The sequence below is a fragment of the Grampus griseus genome (assembly GCF_964374135.1).
Source record: "Grampus griseus genome assembly, chromosome: 11".
In the NCBI taxonomy this organism is placed as follows: Eukaryota; Metazoa; Chordata; class Mammalia; order Artiodactyla; family Delphinidae; genus Grampus; species Grampus griseus.
Window position 1 is genome coordinate 41309057 of NC_139005.1, and position 21288 is coordinate 41330344.

General features: G+C 47.1%; 1 protein-coding gene across 1 annotated transcript; it reads right to left on the reverse strand.

Moving 5' to 3' along the window:
• CELA1 (chymotrypsin like elastase 1) lies at window positions 1-15170 on the reverse strand (the record flags this gene model as incomplete). Its single annotated transcript, XM_082666157.1, has 9 exons — window positions 1-30; window positions 680-829; window positions 8965-9110; window positions 11064-11200; window positions 11960-12085; window positions 13101-13201; window positions 13295-13447; window positions 14360-14442; window positions 15131-15170. 9 exons carry the CDS (start codon window positions 15168-15170, stop codon window positions 1-3), a joined length of 966 nt encoding a protein of 321 aa, XP_082522283.1.
• Window positions 15171-21288: the final 6118 nt, after the last annotated feature.

The following is a 21288-nucleotide window of genomic DNA, read 5'->3' on the forward strand; positions in this document are numbered from 1 at the left end:
TCAGGGCTCCCAGTTGAGCATGGCCCTGTACTGGGTTTATGGGGGGGGGGGTGTCAGGAAGTAGTTCTCAGCTGTGTCAGGGCAATTCAGTGTTATAGGCACGTACTCAAGACTTAGTGTCAAGGGCAGACCTTGAATTGGTTGTGAGTCAAGGTTCATACCACAAGACTCCAGAATGTGTTTGAAGACTGGAGGGTATAGGTGTGAGGCTCTACCACCAGGTCAGTGTAGGTATAGTCTCACCTAACCCTCAAGCATTGTTTAAGGTGGTAAAACCTCTTGGCAAAGGGTAGAGCAAATTCCCATGATGCCCTTAGAAAGAACTGGTGGAGGAGAAGGTTAGTGCCTCTTCCCTCGCCCAGGAGAGGGAAGCCATTTTCCCCTTGGCTTTGACTTTGGACAGCACTGATATGTACCTGGTTCAGATCTGCTGTTGCCACCACCCACCTTACCCTAAGCAGTAAACAGTACAGTGAAGCATTCTTAGTGGGTATGTGAGTGGAACTCAGGACGGCAACGTTATCGAGCGAAAGTACACTACGGAGGAAGGGAAAGGAGTAAACATTTGAATGCGGTGAGGAAGAGGATGGCTTCCCCTGCTTAACTTTTGCTCCCCAACCCAGCCAGTGCTTGGGTCTCCAGGTAACCCTATTTCAAACCATCATTTGAGAGGACTCACGTTATTTATCCAAGAGATGTAAGCAGAGACCCGAGTGAAGACTGTGGGCTTCCTGGAGACATTACAGCCCAGGCTGGACACGAAGCTGGTCACACCGTGGACAGTGTACTGGCCATTCACCAAGCAATGAAGGGGACCCCCAGAATCACCCTGTGGAGAGGAGAAGCAGTGCCCTAAAACGCCACATCTTTTGATCTTTGGGCCTTTGTTTCTGCTTACACCCACCCACCCCCATCTCTTTGTACAATCCTGTACTGTTTAAAAGCTCCAATTAAGATCCCCACTTCCTTCATATCCCCTCAATCAAGATGAACCTCCTCTTCCTTTCTAAACGACCATAGCACTTCTTCCTTTCTTTTGTAGCACTCATGTCATGTTCTGCCTTGTGTTTTGGTTTCATAATTTGTTTCTATCTCCCACGCTTATCTGTGAGCTTCTTGAGACAGGAACTGCATCTTACTGATATTTTCCTCTCCACGATGCTAGCATAGAACTTTGAACATCTTAGGCTCAATAGCTGTTACTGACTTAAATTGAACCTGGGGTGAGGGGAATAAGTTGTTCTAATGATTTATTTATCCCCAGCATTCAGACCAACGGGTCTAATTAGACTTAGCCTTTAGACACAGGGTAGGTAGTCAAACCATGTTAAACTAAACCGGCGTAAAGAGAAGAGAAAGTGACGTATTGGGTAGTGGTTACGTGCTCGGGCTTAGAATCAGACAAACCGGAGTTTACAGACTGTGACCTTGACACTCGTTTCCTTACTCAGTTCCCAGAATGTCAGTTCTGTGATTCCAGACATAAAATTGGAAGATATTTCTTTGGAGAATCTGATCAGCACAAGAGGGAAGATCTAAAGATACTAACATTGTAAGTCCCCCAATGAAATGGCCTAGCCAGATCCCCTGACAAAGCAGTTCACTATAGATGAACACCACCTAAGGCTCAGAGCTACCTATCAGCTCTTCACTGTCCGACTCTGAAATAAGAGCATATGGTCAAGGATGACCAAACATCTGAAGAAAGCCTCAATTATAAAGATCAAGGGGCTTCCCTGGTGGCGCAGTGGTTAAGGATCGCCTGCCAATGCAGGGGACACATGTTCGAACCCTGGTCCAGAAAGATCCCACATGCTGCAGAGCAACTAAGCCCGTGTGCCACAACTACTCAGCATGCGCTCTAGAGCCCCGTGAGCCACAACTACTGAAGCCCGCACGCCTAGAGCCCGTGCTCCACAGTAAGAAAAGCCACTGCAATGAGAAGCCCGCGCACCGCAACAAAGAGTAGCCCCCGCTCACCGCAACTAGAGAAAGCCCGTGTGCAGCAACAAAGACCCAATGCAGGCAAAAATAAAATAAATTTAAAAATAAATAAATTTAAAAAATTAAAACCTCCTTATTAAAATAAATAAATAAAGATCAAAACAAAGAAATAAAAAATGAAGGCAACCAAGATTATGCAGGGAGAAGAATATAAACAACAAAACTATGATTAATATTGCATCCATGATACAAGAACAGCAAGCTATTAGAGCATTCAGAAAACAAAAAGAGCCTTTGGAAATTATGATAGTAGAAATGAAAGACTGGGTTAGGAGATAAAGCGGACAAAATATATAGAGAGAAAATATGAAAATAAGAGGACCAATTTAGGAGGTAGATGTGTGAATAATGGAAATTCTAGAAAGAGAAAATAAAAATGGAGGGGAGGAAACGATCAATAAATAAACATTTTCAGAAGCAAAGATCTGGAGTTTCCAGAATGAAGAAACCCACTAAGTGTCCCTCAAAATGAATGCAGATAGACCCATACCAAGATACAGAACAAGAGAAGATAAAATAGGGCACTTATAAATTAGTGGAGAGTTTGGGGCTGAACTGGTGATAAATTGAGTATACATTATGCAAATTTAAAAAGACAATTATTAACCCCAGGGAAAACAAAATTATGCAGGGAATAGCATTTTACATAATCATAATAAATACTAAATGTTAATTTAACCAAAATTATTTGGGGAGGTTGTGGGTGCAGATAGAAAAGTTCATGCTGGGGGCAAGTATATATGTGTAAAAGGAAGAGAGGTTGCACACCTTGCATAATGCCTGAGCTGAAAAATTAAGTGGCAATATAAGTATATGCTTTTAGAGAGGTGGAAGGAGACACTGAAAGAAATCAGCTTGAAGAGTTGACAGTGGTCCCCTCTAGGGAGGGAGAGCTTGAGGTGGTAGAAAGAACACTATGACTGTTCTTTCCCACTATTAGGCCTCATAGTTTTACTGGCCACCTTAAGCAGTTTAATACACATAGCTTCAATAAAAATTAAAACTTAAAAAAAGAAGAACTAGGGAAAGAGACCAAAAGTTCAAATTGCGGATAACTCTTTTAAAAAGGAAATAGCTGTACCCCATCCCAACTATGTTTAGGAAAAGAAGATGCTTCCTTTAGACTATTGTACTCAACACAAAACAAAACAGTTTAAATATCTTCCACTCAAATTCTAATAGGGGTTTGATAGTATTTCTAAGCTAGAGGAATGGAAGGTAATTGAATTGTATATCATACGATTTTCTTATGCTAATTGACCTGAAAAGAAACAAAGACTGTAGCGATGGGGGTGTGGCTGAGGATATCGGGGCAGAAGGAAGGGCTGGGAAAGAGCTCGGTGGGAGACGGTGGATTGAGGTGAGAGGGGCTTAGTGAGTCCACTCTGAGGAAAAGGGCTGGGACCCAGAAATCTGAAAGCCCAGAAAACAAAGACACAATATTTGGGAAATTCCAGTGGGAAGAGACCTGGTGACACAATCGCTTCAGAGAATTGCCTATCTGGAGTGGCAGCAAGAAGAAAAGTACTCTTGTTTTTCAGAGTTCAAGGCCTTGAGAGAGAGCAAAGTGAATTAAACTCAGAAAGGTTAAACCTTAAGAGGTTGTAGGTGAAGGTGGCTGGTGAGGACCTGTAAGAGCTTGACTTATGTGTTCATCTTTTTTTTTTTTTTTTTTTGCCCCAAGTTGCAGGTAGGGTTCCCAGGATATAGGACTTCTAAGTTTTGACACTGGTGTGGACAAAAAATGTTGCCTGCCATGTCAGTAAACAAAGAATTTTGCCTTCCATTCTGGGAAACAAGGAATGTTGCCTGTCATCAAGCCACCAGCCACTGCAGCCACCTTCCATATCCTGAGGGGATTTCAGGATGGAGAAAAATGATACTGGCCCTAGATAGTTGCGATGCGTATCAAAGGAATGATTTCTGTAAGCCCAGAGTCTTGCATCTTCCCATACACAGAAAAACACTAAAATCATTCACTTGAAATGTCTGTTTCTTGTTATTAGCAGTAATCTTTGATGGTTGTCTCCATGTTTTTTTTTCAGCAAAAACTCTAATATACCCTGGCTCCTTCCCTTACCTCTTTGGAACAGTTGCTCAGAGCTGTCTGAGAGGCTGTCTCCCGGGCTATAGTCCTTAGTAAGATCACTGAATAAAACATAACTCTCAACTTTTAGGCTGTGTGGTTTTGTTTTGTTTTCATTTGACACTGGGGAAGTCCTGGGAAAATTGGGATGAGTTGCTCACCTTACTTCCGTAGTTCTAAATGCTTACAAAAAAAAAACCCTTTAGGGACTTCCCTGGCGGTCCAGTGGTTGGGACTTAGCCTTCCAGTGGTTGGGACTTAGCCTTCCAGTGCGGGGGCAGGGGTGTGGGTTCGATCCCTGGTTGGGGAGCCAGGACCTCACATGCCCTGCGGCCAAAGGGCCAAAACATAAAACAAAAGCAATATTGTAGCAAACTCAGTGACGACTTTAAAAATGGTCCACATCAAAAAAAAAAAAAAAATCTTTAAAACAAACACATAAAAAATCCTTTAATCTTTGATTCTACTATTTCAGCCAGCCTACCAGCCTCCTTCTCCACCTAGCTTGGAGCTTGCATTTGATCTGCGATCTTGTCTTTATGTCCCAATAATGCATGAAAACCCAGCCCTGGATTAATCCATTCCCTACAACTAGATCTTTGAATGGAGTGAATCATATATCCATTATGATTATTGCATGGTCTCCAACCTCAGCCTATACAGTAACATCATGGGCCAGTCTTTCTAAACCCATTCATCTTAATCAGTCCAGACACAAACAACCCTTGTCCCTTCATTTTCAGCATTTAATCTGACTCCTAGTTCATGAGTAAATAGAAGCAAGATTGCAGAACACCTGTCAACTTCCAGCTACCCAGCCTGCACTCTCTTTCATGTCCATGCACATTTTTGTATCCCTCTTCTGTTCAAGGCCAGCTCCACCTGTGCTCTTGGTTCATCTCTTCCTTCTCCTCCGGGATCTTGTGTCATCCATTTTTTCCCTCTCTCCAGCTCTACAGGATCCTTTCCTCTCTGCCCAGAAACACACTTAATTTTCTTCCCTCTTAAAAGATCCACCCCCTCCATGACTGTCATTCTCCTTAAAGCTACCAGACTTGTAAAATTCCTCACTTTCATCCAAGATTCTTGAAAGAGTATTCTACGTTCTTTGCTATGTTTCTTTCTTTCTTTCTTTTAAATTGGAGTATAATTGCTTTACAATGATGAGTTAGTTTCTGCTGTACAACGAAGTGAATCAGCTATATGTATACATATATCCCTCCCTCTTGGACCTCCCCCCCCATCCCACCCATCTAGGTCATCACAGAGCACTGGGTTGAGCTCCCTGTGCCATATAGCACGTTCCCACTAGCTATCTATTTTACACATGATAGTGCATTTATGTCAAACCTAATCTACCAATTCATCTCCCCCGCTCCTTCCCTGCCCCCTGCCCCATGTCCACACGTCTGTGTCTCTATTCCTCCTCTGCAAATAGGTTCAACTGTACCATTTTTCTAGATTCCACATATATGTGTTAATATACGATATTTGTTTTTCTCTTTCTGACTTACTTCACCCTGTATGACAGACTCTAGGTCCATCCACATCTCTACAAATGACCCAGTGTTGCCTCTTCATTCCTTACCCTTCAATCAAGCTTCTGCCCTCACCACTCCACCGAAACTGTTCTAGCTGTAGTTACCAGTGACCCATCAACTGTGGAAGTAGCCACTTTCAGTTATCCGCCGCAGCTCCTGGCTGCAACGCATACTATGGGATGATCTATCAGTATTTCCTGAGATTTTGTGAAACCTTTATTTACTATGCTTTTCTCTTATCTCTTTTTTAGATCCTTACGGGTCCTTTGCCCTCCAACTATCTCTGAAGCACTCAAATATTTATGTTATCACAGTTCTTCCCCCCAGCTCACTGTTTTTTTTTTTTCCTCATTCCACCACTTTTCCCTGGGGGAGGTGGGGATGGGGGGTGGGGGACTTTGAGGGATCTCATTTCCCGTTAAGCTTATCTCTAGCCTAGCTTTCTCCTTCAGGCTCCACTCTCTTTATATATAGTTTCTTACCAGTTAACTATAACTGAATGTCCCACTGGGATCTCAGACTCACCTTGTCAGACTCAACCTGCCCTCCAAAATCCTATAAATATTGTCTCATAGAGGCAACAAACACCTCCCCCAGATCACTTAAATCAGATGCCTGGAAGTCATTCTTGATCCTCCTTCCTCCTCTCCACTGCCCTAATTCGGGCCCTCAGATTTCTTGCCTAGATAATTGCAAAAGTCTCCTAAGCAGTCTCCCTGCTAATCTTGCTCTCTTCAAAAACATGCTTAGGGCTTCCCTGGTGGCGCAGTGGTTGGGGGTCCGCCTGCCGATGCAGGGGACACGGGTTCGTGCCCTGGTCCGGGAAGATCCCACATGCCGCGGAGCGGCTGGGCCCGTGAGCCATGGCCGCCAAACCTGCGCATCCGGAGCCTGTGCTCCGCAATGGGAGAGGCCACAACAGTGAGAGGCCCGCGTACCGCAAAAAAAAAAAAAAAAACATGCTTACCTTGTCATCAGAGAGTGCTTCTAAAAGGCAAATCTGATCATGCTGTTCTCCGGTTTAGAACTCTTCAGTGGTTTCCCAGTGCCTAAGATAAAGGTTCATGTCCCCAGGTATGACATTTGAAGGCCTAAGTCGTGTGGCTCCTACCTGTCTCCAGTGTCATCTCTTGACATTCCCTAGTATGGTAATAGTTTATGTTCTAGCCCAGAGGTCAGCAAACTTTTTCTGTAAAGAGCCAAAGAGTAAATATCTCAGGCTTTGCAGGCCAGTCTCTCTTGCAACTGTTCAACTCCGTGAAAGCAGCCGTAAACAATACGTAATGAAGAAGTAAGGCCGTATTCCAATAAAAGTTTTTTTTAACGAACACTGAAATTTTATAGTTTTCATGTGCCATGACATATTATTCCTTTCTTAATTTGTTCCCAACCATTAAAAAATGTGAAAAACATTCTTAGCTCATGGACCACGTAAACACAGGCAGCAAGCTGGGCTTGAAGGCTGTGGGCCCTGACCTCTGCTCTAACGGTAAGGAATGCCCTATAATTCTCTATGTGTTCCAGGTTCTTGGGCCATGCCTTTCTTCATGTTCCCTCTCTCTGAATATCTTTTCCTCTTTTTTTGCCTGGCTTTCTCCTATTTAAGCTTTATGACTCAGTACAGCCTCTAGTTTCTCAGGAAGGCAAGTCTTTTCCGACACCAACAGGCAGAGATAAGTACCTATCTTTTGAACTCCCATATCACCCTATGCATATTTTTGTTATAACACTTAACCACATTGTATTACAATGTTCTGTTCTATGTCTGCTCTTCCCATTCTTCCACTAGACACTGTGTTTATATTTATCTTTGTATCTTTCGTATCTTTCATACAAAGATGAATCAAACACAGTGCCTAGTATTTAGCAGATGATCAAGAATATTTGTTGAACTGCATTAAGAAATCTGCAAACTTATGGTCACCAGAGGATAAGGGTGGGGGAGGGATAAATTGGGAGATTGGGATTGACATATACACACTACTATATATAAAATAGATAACTAGGGCTTCCCTGGTGGCGCAGTGGTTGAGAGTCCGCCTGCCGATGCAGGGGATGCGGGTTCGTGCCCCGGTCTGGGAAGATCCCACATGCTGCGGAGCGGCTGGGCCCGTGAGCCATGGCCGCTGAGCCAGCGCGTCCGGAGCCTGTGCTCCGCAGTGAGAGGTCCGCGTACAGCAAAAAAAAAAAAAAAAAAAAAAAAAAAAAAAAAAATATATATATATATATATAGATAGATAGATAGATAGATAACTAATAAGAACTTGCTGTATAGCACAGGGAACTCTACTCAGTACCCTGTAATGGCTTATATGGGAAAAGAAGCTAAAAAAAAAAAAAAAGAGTGGATAAATGTATATGTATAACTGATTCACTTTGCTGTACACCTGAAACTAACACATTGTAAATCAACTATACACCAATAAAAATTAAAAAAAAAAAAGAAATCTGTAAGATGGTGCATTGGTGATTGATCTTGTCTAAACAGAAGATGATTTATATATATACTATTATAAAACTATTTTGTGCACTTTCCCCTACCATATTCACCTGTATACATTCTGCTAACAATAATATTGGGTCAAAAGGGTGGTGGTGGAGGAGCTATAAGAAAAATTGGGGTTGATGGGAGGGGAGCTAACTTATACACAGTTACAACCACCACTCCAGGCCTAGCCCCATGGCAGCCATTAAAAATCTAGGGCACAGGGGCTTCCCTGGTGGCGCAGTGGTTAACAATCTGCCTGCCAATGCAGGGGACACAGGTTCGAGCCCTGGTCCGGGAAGATCCCACATGCCGCAGAGCAACTAAGCCCGTGAGCCACAACTACTGAGCCTGCGCTCTAGAGCCCGTGAGCCACAACTACTGAAGCTCGCGCGCCTAGAGCCTGTGTTCCGCAACAAGAGAAGCCACTGCACTACAAGAAGAGTAGCCTCCACTCACTGCAACTAGAGAAAGGCCACACATAGCAACAAGACCCAACGCAGCCAAAAAAAAAAAAAAAATTTATTAAAAAAAAAAAATCTAGGGCACAAATAACTTCTAAAGAACACTCACATATACCAACACACAAATGTTGGGCCACATACAAACTTTTGAGGTGGGGGAGGGCAACAGGCAAGATGAATTTTAAGGTTTCTTTAAACTTGGAGATTCTGTGAATATAGACCTAGTAGCACAGAATCATTCTCCTTCAGATGCTAGAATACAAAGGTTAGTCTGTACATAGGGGTGGGAGTAGGTGTGAAATAGGTGAGTAAAAGGTGGGGGATGGGAAACAGAGAGGGGAGGGACCTGGGGTGAGACTTCTGACACTTCCCGCCTGTGTTCACCTGGCATCCAGAGTGAACTCCGTCTCCTCCAGCGCACACCATGGTATTCTTCACGGTGGAGCCCCAGTAAGAGGAGCTGGAGCAGGTGGCGTAGTCCACGGTGGGCAGGTAAGCCTGCTGCAGGGTCTGGGCCAGCTGCCCATTGGCTGAACAGGACACACAGCATTGGAGGTCAGCCCCAGCTGCTATCCAGGGAAAAAAAACCTTCCACACCCGGCTAAACCTTGCCAAGTTCTGATGAAAGCTGAGGTCAGGGCAAGTTCCTTGTCTCTGCCCATTGCATGTCATAGATCCTCCTTTTGTCTCTCTTTATATAAAAGCTACAGGCATCTTCCTTTAAGGAGTCATCCTTGACTACTGTTCCCAGGTTCCAGACCACTAATCCTATGCCTGCTTTTTTTTTTTAATCTCATGAATACCTTAATTATGTAACTAGAATGGTCTTATTTGTTAATAACTTATCTGTCCTGCTTCCTCCTTACACTGTAAACCCTGTGAAGCAGAACTGGGACTATGCACCCTTGTTTCCATTTCTTAAGAGCTTTCATCTGCAATTTTTTTTTTTTTTTTTGCGTACGCGGGCCTCTCACTGTTGTGGCCTCTCCCATTACGGAGCACAGGCTCCGGACGCGCAGGCTCATTGGCCATGGCTCACGGGCCCAGCCGCTCTGTGGCATGTGGGATCTTCCCAGACCAGGGCACGAACCCGTGTACCCTGCATCGGCAGGCGGACTCTCACCCACTGCGCCACCAGGAAAGCCCTATCTGCATTTTTTGACTTTTCAAAGGCTTTGCACATGAATTATTCTTTGGATACTTACAACAATCCTTTCATGTTATACATAGATCAGGAAACTGAACTACAATGACATTGAGTGAATTGGGAGCAGAGCTGGATTACAAGCATGTGTCTCTCTCAGCCCCAGGTTTCTCCAGTAAGACTGGCTGCTCCCAGCAAGGCCTTGCCTCCCCTCCAGAGCTCAGATCCTGTCTGATGGCTGACAGCCTTCTGTGCCAGGCCTGCTGTCTCTACCCTTGTTAACTATCTCTGCTCATAGCCTCTCCCACCTTTCCATGTCATCTAATGACTTTTCCTTCCAGAAATCTTCCCATGATTGACCGGAAGAAGCTGAGGCCTCCTCTGCCTCGACTCCTCTGGACCTGCAGCCACCCCTGGCTCATTCACTCCAGCCCACAGCCTATAGACTGTCTATGAAGGCAGCGCGATGGTGTCGTGACCACCAAGGCGGAAGCCAGGATACCTGCCTTCTGGCCCCAGCTAACTAGTTACTAACTAGTCATGTGATTTTTTTTTTTTAATATTTATTTATTGTGCTTCCCTGGTGGCGCAGTGGCTGAGAGTCTGCCTGCCGATGCAGGGGACACGGGTTCGTGCCCCGGTCCGGGAAGATCCCACATGCCGCAGAGCGGCTGGGCCCGTGAGCCATGGCCGCTGAGCCTGCGCGTCCGGAGCCTGTGCTCCGCAACGGGAGAGGCCACAACAGTGAGAGGCCCGCGTACCAGAAAAAAAAAAAAATTATTTATTTGGCTGTGCTGGGTCTCACTTGCAGCACATGGGATCTTTGTTGTCGTGTGAGAGATCTTTGCGGCATGAGGCATCTTTTAGTTGCAGCATACAGGCTCTTAGTTGTGCCGTGCCCGATCTATGTTCCCTGACCAGGGATCGAACCTGGCCCCCTGCAATGGGAGCGCAGAGTCTTAACTGCTGAACCACCAGGGAATTCCCTGGTCATGTGATCTTGAACAAGGTCTTTAATTTCTTTCTTTTTTTTTTTTTTTTTTTTTAAGGTCTTTAATTTCTTTGGGCCTCAGTTTCCTTATGTGTAAAATGAGAGGCTGGTAACAAAATACTCTCTGAGGTAAGGTGTCTATCTTTTTTTTTTTGGTTATAAGAATCTGAGAATTTCTGACTTGACTATTCCATGGCCTGTTCTTAGCTTGATTTCATGAACCAGTTATTTTATCTCTGGTTCCTGGTCTTTGGCTCTGAACACCTAGGACCACAGAAAAAGTGCCCCAGAAGCTCAGCTACCTAATCAAGATCCATGTGGTGGATGGTGCCAATGTAGGCGACTTACTCATGGTCCTGCCCCAACCTGTGATGTAGCAGGGGCTGTTGTTAGCCAGGATGGTTCCCTCCTTTGGCAGAACACCCAGCTGGACATAGCTGTTGAGGGTAACGTTCTGGGCCAGGCGCAGCAGGGCGATGTCATAGCTGCGGGAGGAAAGGAGACGGCTCGCTTGCAGGACCAGGCCTTCCTTTAAGTCAGCACAGGGACAAGCCCTCCCTAAGCCTTGTGTGCCCACGGAATTGGAAACCAATGACTTCGAAGAAGGAGGGGACTGACTCGCCAAGACTCAAATTCGAGGAACTACGCATTTGGATTGTAGGATATTCTACGTTTAACAGCGGCCCCTGCTGGTGACGTCTCAGCATTGTCGCCTAGCTCTGGTCTGCAACCCAGGGGGGAGTGGAGCTCGCTTCTTTCGTTGTGAATGGGGACTCGGAAAGGAGCAGAGTGCTTTGATCTTCGTAGCAGAGAAGAGTTCTCAGAGGAGAAAGATGTCAAATGCTCTGCAGAAATATCCGAATTACTTGAACCCACGCTATAGAATTGGCTACCATCTTAACTAGTTCCTTTCCAAAAGTTTACAGCTCAGTCTTGCAGGACTTTTCTCATCGTGAGATTCATTTTAAGAAATCTACTTTTGCTGATGGAGTCTATTCCATAAAATGAATAATAACTAACAATAAAAACAGGAACATTAAACTCTGCAGAGGAGATTCAGGGGATCCAATCATGCAAACCAGCGTAGATCAAACAAATCCCCAAAGATCTTCAAACATTCTCAAGTCCTCCAACATCTTAATTCTCAGAGTCCTCCTGGATGAATGTGAAGGAAGCCAAGACCCCATGGCTGGCCAGTCAGCCCTCCACCTCCCAGCCCCAGGCTAGCCCCGCCTTGCCCCTACCCTGCAGCCACATTATTGCTGTTCCAGTGGGGATGTACCTCGATCCTCTGCACTCTCACGAACTGCTCGGTGCCATCGTTCTGGCTCAGGTTGTGGTCTCCAACCACCACACGGAAGCTCATTTGTCTGGAGGGAGAGAGGGGAGCCCTGAGTGATCCTTCTTTTTCCCCTCTTAGAGAAAAGTTGGGAAGCCATCTTACATCTCATCTTTAGGACAGGAATCCAGCTTATCTGGCCCAGGCAGTGGAAGGATGGAAGACCCTGGAAGGTGAGGAAGTAACCAACCCTCCCATCCCCAATTTGCTAACCTGTGGAAGTGACAAAAACTACCATCAACTTCATGTTCCCAATTTACTAAGCTAAACATCAAAGGCTGAATATCTCATAACTTGGGAGAGGTGTGCTTAGCATAAATGAAATAATGGCTCTCAGCCCATAGAGGGATTTCGAGGGACATATAAACTTCTAGACCAGTAGTTCTTTTGTTTTTAAAATTTTTTTGTCCACACCACATGGCATGCGGGATCTTAGTACCCCCCGACCAGGGATTGAACCCGTGCCCCCTGCATTGGAAGCATGGAGCCTTAACCACTGGAAGTCCTAGACCAGTAGTTCTTAAAGCACGGTCCCTGTACCAGCAGCATCAATATAACCTGGAAACTTGTTAGAAATGCAGATTATCCGGCCTCAACCTGGACCTTCCTATCAGAAACTCTACTGGGCTGGGCCCAGCAATCTGTGCCCTGCAGGTGATTCTGATCCACGCTCAAATTTAAGAACCACTGTTCACGATAAACATGAAAAAATGGTTACCAGTCAGGCGTTGACTAGGCACTTAAATATTTACCTACCTAATTCTCACAATAATTCTACAAAGTAGGTAGAGATAAGGGAGGGAGAGCTTGGAGAGCTAAGTAAGCCATCCAAGTTCACATAGCTAGAAGAAGCTGGGACAGGAGGTGAACCTGAGTTTGCCTGACATTATAGTTTGTACTTTCCATTATATCCTACTACCTCCCCGCAGGCCCCCCAACACCTCCTTAAAGTCTTGCCCTGAGCGGTCAAACATACATATTCCTCCAAAAGGACCAGACTCTTCCCCTCCCAGGGGCTCAGAAAAGCTGGTCTTTGTTTTTCTCACTTGTCCACACAGTGAGCAGCTGTCATCACCCAGTTCCGTCTGATGAGGGTCCCTCCACAGATGTGAAACCAGGAACCTCCAGACTGGTACTGGAGGGAAATCTAGATGGGGAGAGAAGAAAAGAGGGATAGGTTGGTGATTCTTGAAAGGCATTGACCCCAGCCATGTGTTACCTCCTTAAACTCCTGCCATACCTCAGAACATTCTCCAACTTTCTGGGCTAGAGATGGCGAATTGTTTTCATTTGACCTTTTGCTATTGAGGCTACCTGGAGTAGTGGTGAGAAGGGGCGTGTAGATGCCCCTGGGACCAGCAGAAAAGAGTGTTCCGTCATTTGGTGATGTTTGCTGTGTACATGGAAGGGGGAGTAAAGACATACACACACAGTGCATTCAGCATCGTTACCCTATATTATTGCAAAGGGCCAGGAACCCAGGTCCTTCTACCTCCACTCCCTCTTGGGAAGGAAATGTAGCCATGGAATTGCTCCATCACCTAAGCCACAAACTTAGGTCCCCAGAACTCCCCTCCGAAGTTTTGAAGATACACCCTGTCCCCTCACCCCAGCAGATACTTAGAAACACCACCGGAGTATTCATTTTTATCAGTTCATTCCTCCTCCTTCATTGCCTCATATCACACAATAGCTCTACCCCTGAAAATTGGGGCACAAACTTCTGTAAATTGAATTTAATTCTAATCGCAGTGATTTCTCTCAAAGTATGGCTATTCACCAGTGAATTTGCCAGTTTTACACTTTTAGAATTGCTTAAATCACAGCCTAGCTGCCCTATTTTGAAAGTGGAAACTCTTTAAATAGCCAAACGAGCAACGTGCTCCATTTGGGGGCAGAGGTGTGTTTGCATGTGTGACACGAATTGCGTGGAGTGGGATGTGTGTGTGTGTGTGTGTGTGTGTGTGTGTGTGTGTGTGAAGGTGTGTAGAGTCTGAGGTGTGGGTCTGGCACACAGTCTTGCTAGTGTGGCACAAGAGGTATTGCTGGGAGTGTAAATGTGGTTTGTGTTTGGGTGTGTGCCTGGGAGAGTGAGTGTGGTTGGTGTTTAAATCCTTTCCTCCAAGCCTTTTGCACTTAGAAAAAAATTCCTAAGCCTCGTCCCATTCATCTTTTAAAGCTAGAATCCAGGCGGCTGGAGAGCTTCCTGTTGATAAGGATATACACAAACATACATAATATTGCATATCAGGACACGGGCAACTCTTATTTCATTGACAGTCTGGGGCTGTGAAGGAACACCCACCTGAGAGGGCCAAGAATGCCTCCGGGCCTCAGTCCCTCCAACTACCCGGGCGTTGGTTTCTGGAAAGTCCTGGGCACTATGTCCTTTGTGGGGCAGAAGAAAAGTGAGTGATGACTAAGCATGGGGTCAGCTCAGGGTGGGAGGGCGGGTGGCAGTTGTGCTTTGTCTGCAAACTCACAGTTCCTCTCTAGCAAATGAGGGGCCCGGCTGTGAGTTCTCTGAGCCCCTTTTGAAAGCAGATAAGTCTGAGTGCCTTCTGCTTTTCTGCTTCCCCTACGTGTCCCCAGAACCTTGGCATGTTACAAGGACCCATCTCACACTGCCATGCCAGGCCCCAGAGGTTCCTCATGGTCTCAGCCTTGCTTAGGGTCACCCATTGGCCTGAGGTGACTCCCCGCTCCCTACCCCCCACCCCTGACCCCCCCTCCCCCTCCCACACACAGTGCTTTGGCGGGATTCTCCAGGGGGCAGGGACAGCAGTGCACATGCCACCAGATGCCCGCTGAGGATGTCTTCCTGTCAGTAGGGTTGGTGGGGGAGCCCAGGGCTCTGGAAGAGGCTTCTCTCTGCTTCATGGCTCAGGGACCTTTCAAGCAGAGGCCCCCGACCTTTTCTATCATGGGCTCCAGGAGAATAAAGTTTTCGCTAGACTCACAGGCAGGGTCTCCTTCCCATCCTGGGATAGAGAGCAGACCTGGGCTTAAGGAAAGCTTTCCAACCCTCCTGCTCAATCTCCCTCCCTACAGAACTCCAGGCAGATGACCCACTTACCACGAAGGACCAGAGTGGTGAACACCAGCAAGCGCAGCATGCTGCCAGCAAGTAGACCACTGCCCCCTTGCCACGAGCCAAGCCCTCTTTAATCTCCGCTTATCAGCAGCTTTGCTGACCTTCCTGTCAACTGGCAGGGCCAGTTGGAAGGCAGGGAAAATCACAGGTGATAATGGAAACACAAATGAAAAAGTTTCTTTTTAAGTCAAAGAATTTGTCTATGAACAAAGACAGAACAAGGTCAGGGCTGAATTAATCATCTCTTTCAGCTGAAAAGCATCCAACTAAGTCTTTTTCAGCAATAAGATGGAACAGCACAGCGAGATCAGCTCGGTGCTTTGTGACCGCCTGGAGGGGTGGGATAGGGAGGGTGGGAGGGAGGGAGGGAGGGAGACGCAAGAGGGAGGAGATACGGGAACATATGTATATGTATAACTGATTCACTTTGTTATACAGCAGAAACTAACACACCATTGTAAAGCAATTATACTCCAATAAAGATGTAAAAATATATATATAAAAAAAGAAATTAGATGGAGAGCCAGGACTGGCATTTCCCTTGGGATGCTCCGCTTGCTGGTAGCCTGCCACCGTCTCACTGCCCTCGGGGGCACTGTCAGTGCAGAGACCTACCCTGTGCACCAGGGGCTGGAGGCATGGGGGGCTGGAGGAGAGAAGTGTGCAAGGAGAGCAAGAAGAAAGAAGAGACAGCAAAGAGGGAAACGGCACGTGCCCCCAGGACGCAGACAGTGGTGTAGATGCAAGGAGACAAAAGCAGAGTAGCTGCAGTGGAGAGAATTCTGATGGAAGAAACCGTGCACCACGGGTTGGGACTTGAACCCACGCGGCTGGGCCTCAAACCCGGCCAAAACCCACAGTCTGCCAACTGAGATCACACACCTGGTTTCAGGACTTAATGAAGCTCAGGTTCTCGATGTCTTATTGCAGAAAGGATTCAGTGAGAGATAAAGTGATAGGTAAGAAGTGGATTTATTTAGAGAGAAACACACTCCACAGACAGAGCGTGGGCCTTCTCAGAAGGCGAGAAAGGCCCCAGAGTATGGGGTTGTCAGTTTTTATAGGAGTGGGTAATTTCATAGGCTAATGAGTAGGAGGAGTATTCCAACGATTTTAGGAAGGGGCGGGGATTTCCAGGAATTGGGCCACTGCCCACTTTTTGATCCTTATGGTTGGTCTTGGAACTGTCACGGCACCTGTGGGTGTGTCATTTAGCTTGATGTGTTACAATGAACGTATCCTGAGGCTTGTCTGCCGTCTTGGACCCATTTGGTTCTAATAAGTTTATGTCGTGTCCTCTGGGCTATGTCATTCTTTCAAAGGTTGTGCTCTGCCCCCTTCCCTCTTGCTTCACTAGGAAACAGGTTTGGGGAGACTCATCTGGAGAGCAGATAAAAGAGAGCTCCCAGAGAAGGAGAGTGTCGGTGAGAAGAGGAAGCCCTCAGGATAGGGAGCTAGTCTGCGTGCTATGAGGGTGGAGAGCAGGGCAGGAGTGTCCTGCAGGAGATGAGAGGCTCTGGCCATCGGAGTCGGGAGAGGGGGACGGAGGGAGGTGCCGCGGACCTTGCGGTGGGCAGAGAACTTTGGGTTGGGAGGTCCCAGAGCAAGGACTGTGGGTGGACTTAGGCTGAGAGAAGCCAGAAGCCCAGGGGGAGGCAGGCAGGAAAGTATGCCAGTTCACCTGGGGCTTTTGTTGCCTAGACACTCCAGAATTCAAGTTTCAAACCTGCAGGTGTGGGAGAGGCCTGGAAAAGGCTGAGGAAGGAGTTCTGTACAGACGGTCACCTTTTCAGGTCCTTGAGCTGGGGAGGGGGTGTGGGGGGTGATGGGTGGGAATTGCACTAAGGACTCCCTCTCCAGCCCCACCCCCAACATTCTAACCCAAAGGAGACCCCGGGGGAGGGGGGGTGGGGGAAGAGTTGAGCTGGCTGGGGAATCCGGGCCTCCTTTGTCATTCTCCACCCGCTCCCCCACCGCCACCCCCCGTGGCCTCCTCTGGAGAATAGGGAGACAGCTCTAGCCCCCAGGATCAGGAGTCCAAGGGGGGGCTCAAGGGCCTCTTAAAGGTTACCCCTCCACATCACAGACTCCAAAGTGAGCCCTTGAGCGCAGGGTCAATATCACATCCATCGCTGCACCCTTGGCGAAGCCTTATCTGTATTTGCTTAAAAACCAAACTGTTTAGGATTGCACTCAATGCTCCCAAGCCATTGAGTAATCTGCACACCCAGCCTCATCTCCCACGCTGGTCAGACTCTTTTCCTCCTCTTAGGGTGAGGTGTAGAGGAGGGCTTTGGCTTTCATTCTGAGGCACTGCGTATTTTCCAAGAGGAATGTATCCTTTTGAAATAAACACGGGCACAAAAATAAATGTACAACGATGTGGGTTCTAGTGTAGTCTGTCACCAAACTTTGTGTAGTTTGTCATAAAGTTTGTCGCAAAATTGGGAAAAACTCAAGTATTCATCAATAGGGGAAGGTTAGAGAAATTGGGTTTAATCATATTAAGGAATACTACCCAGCTTTAAAAAAAAATAAATTTATTTATTTATTTGGTTTTAATTTTGGCTGCATTGGGTCTTCGTTGCTGCGTGTGGGCTTTCTCTAGTTGCGGTGAGCGGGGTCTACTCTTCGTTGCAGTACGCGGGCTTCTCATTGCAGTGGCTTCTCTCGTTGTGGAGCATGTGCTCTAGGAGCACGGCCTTCAGTAGTTGTGGCTCGTGGGCTCTAGAGCGCAGGCTCAGTAGTTGTGGCGCACAGGCTTTGTTGCTGCACGGCATGTGGGATCTTCCCGAACCAGGGATCGAACCACCAGGGCTTCACCACCAAGGAATCCCAATACTATCCAGCTTTTAAAAAGAATGAGTTAGACTTAAATGACCTGACATGAAACGATGTCCTTGGTATATTAAATGAAGACATCAAGTTTCAAACAATATGGTACTCTGTGTGTGTGTCTTTATATATTATGTATATTCATAGAAAAAGGGTATAGAAGGTTTATACCTGGAAATTATTACTTTTCTAGAAGTTACTACTTCTAGAGAATGAATCAATAGGTATGGCAGTGTCGTGAGGATCAATTTCACTTTTTCTTTTTTCGTAATTTTTCGGCCATATCGCATGGCTTGCAGGATCTCAGCTCCCCGACCAGGGATTGAACCCGTGTCCCCTGCATTGGAGGTGAGGAGTCTTAACCGCTGGACTGCCAGGGAAGTCCCTTATTTTTGTAATTAAAAATAAGAATATATTCGGGGACATTTATCCATCTTGGGCAATGGCGCCAATACTCTTCAAGTGGGAAACAGATCCCCAGAGGAGATGAGCCATGCAGTTCTAAGGGGAGAGAGGTTCCTGGAGCCAGGAGATAGTAACACAGGGCTAGTGAGCATCAAGCTTTTAAACAAGACTTGGGCGTCCCTGGTGGCGCAGTGGTTAAAAATCCACCTGCCAATGCAGGGGACACAGGTTCGAGCCCTGGTCTGGGAAGATCCCACATGCTGCCGAGCAACTAAGCCTGTGAGTCACAACTACTGAGCCCGTGAACCACAACTCCTGAAGCCTGCACGCCTAGAGCCCATGCTCTGCAACGAGAAGCCACTGCAACGAGAAGCCTGCGCACCGCAACGAAGAGTAGCCCCTGCTCGCCGCAACTAGAGAAAGTCCGCGCGCAGCAACGAAGACCCGACGCGACCAAAAATAAATAAATAAATAAAAAAGATTTTAAGCAGGACTTAAGGTTTTAGGTTAGCCTGAGAATGGTCAGAGGGGTGGATTTTAATAGTGCAGATGTGGGGTTCGGGCAAGGCCATCCTCGGCTAAGGGGAGGCCAAGAAGCTGGTTTCTTGAGTCCTCCCACCTCCCTGTTCGTGCCCTCTCCCTCTTCTTGAGCACCTCTCTTCCCTAGTCCTCCCTTCACCCCCAAACCTGCTGCATCTCTCAGTCCCCATGGGTTACCCTTAGCTGACCGCCCTTGCGAGATGCTCTGCTGCTGTGTGGTCGGGGTGAGGAAACTGAGCACCACAGCAGGGCTCCTCAGTTAGGCATGCGTCATGAGATCGGGCTGGAGAGCTCTTGAGTGATGCTACAGAGAGTATGAGCGATATTAGGATAAATAGCAAACAAACAGTGCCTGGTAAATGTTTGGATGTTGAATGCAACCAAGAGTAGGGCTAAGATTGGAGTTAAGGACTAAGGCTCCCTAGGATTTACTGGACTTACTAGCATGGCATTCAAAGCCTTTTCAGTTGGGCCCCAAGCCACTGTTCTACAGGGCCGACTAACCCAGTAAGCACAGCAGGTACAGTGCCTGAGGCCCACAATACTTTTTTTTTTGCCGTACGTGGACCTATCACTGTCGTGGCCTCTCCCGTTGCGGAGCACAGGCTCTGGACGCACAGGCTCAGTGGCCAAGGCTCACGGGACCAGCCGCTCCGCGGCATGTGGGATCTTCCCGGACCGGGGCACGAACCCGTGTCCCTTGCATCGGCAGGTGGACTCTCAACCACTGCGCCACCAGGGAAGCTCCCACAATACTTTTTAGGCCCACAAAAATGTTTCCGTTTCTTTTAAAATCAGAATACAATCATCCTGGATTATATTCGTTGTTATATCAATGCAGTTGTAAAACATACTCTTTACCACTTTTTTAATGAAGGCACAAGTGCCTAGGGCTCATGAAAGCCATAATGTGGTCCTGACCTTCTAGCTTCTACATTCACTGCGCCCCCACCCTTCAGTCCTCCTGGTTCCCTGCATCCACATGTACTGTTGTCCCTCTGCGACTTTTCTCACACTTGAGACCTTTGCTTACTGAGCTCTTCCTACCTGAGGATCCATCCTTTGAGGTCTAAGGTCAAATGTCACCAACTTTGTGAGGCTTCCCTAAATGGAAGGAATTGTTCTAAGTCATGTAGCACATCTCTGAACATCTCCAGGCTTGGCATGACTTGCTTACCTCTGTTTTCCCAGCTGAAGTATGAGTTCCACGGGGGAAGAGCCTTATTACCTCCTCATGTCTACATGTGCTTGACACAGCGTGGAGGCTAAATTGGGGGGCCAGAGGATATTTGGAGACGAGACAGTGGCTGTGACAGAACTTTTCAGATGTGTGTGATTCTTCACAGCTTGAATCAACTGATCCTCCAAACGGATCAGCTAAGGGGCATAGCAGGGGAGGAGGAACCCAGTACAAACTTCCTTTACCAATGCCGTAAAACCTTTATTTCCAGTGGGATCTCATGTGCAATTCTCTTCTCTTTCTGGGAAAGAACTTTTCCCTTTCCCCACTCCAGGACACGTCCTGGCCACTCTCTCCTCTCCCTTTGGCTGGGCTACCCCATGGGACCTAGGAGACTTCCTGCGGCGGGGAGTTGCGTGGGAAGCAGAGGCAGCTGTGGTCCCATGGCACCCTCATGTGGTGCTGTCCAAGAAGACAGCCTGCTACTCAAGTAGGAAGCTTTCCAAGAAGGAATGAGTCCTCTGGGCAGCTGGGCTCTCTACTTCAGGCAAAGCAGCCATGCGTGGTGGGGTCCAACTTGCTTGGGGAAGAGCTGACACGTACGGCAGGTCTGCTCTGTGCGGGGAGTTCACGCGAGAACCGCAGACGAGGCGTCGCGCAGTCGTGCTCCACACTACCTGCTGTCCCGGCTTCTTCAGACTTCCCAGGGCTCTCGTTAGCCTTATCTGGGTCCTAGCCTCAGGGCTGCCGATACGTGGTTGTGTGGCCTGGGGCAAATAACTTCACTTATCTGGCCTTGGTTTCATAATATGAAAATGATAGGGCTGGACTAAAATGATGATTTTCAAATTGTGCTTGCAGACTTTTAGAAAAGTTCAGGGGCTGGTGGGCAATGCCCTCACCCACCCTCATTTTCATCCGTGGCTATTTTGCTTCTGAACTACATTATACATGGAGCGCTGTAAAAAGGTTCCGGGACTTAAACCTGAGAATCACTGGCTCCACAAGTTTTCTTTCAAAACGAACATCTCAGGATTCCTAAATATGGTCTCCCTCACAGCTACCTGGCTGCACTGCTCTAGGCTTTATGGAGACCAGCCAGCCAGAAATGATCAGACTGGACGGAAGAGAGAGTGGGGAGCTGATGGCTAGTTGCCTAGTGTTCTTGTGGTGTGGTGGG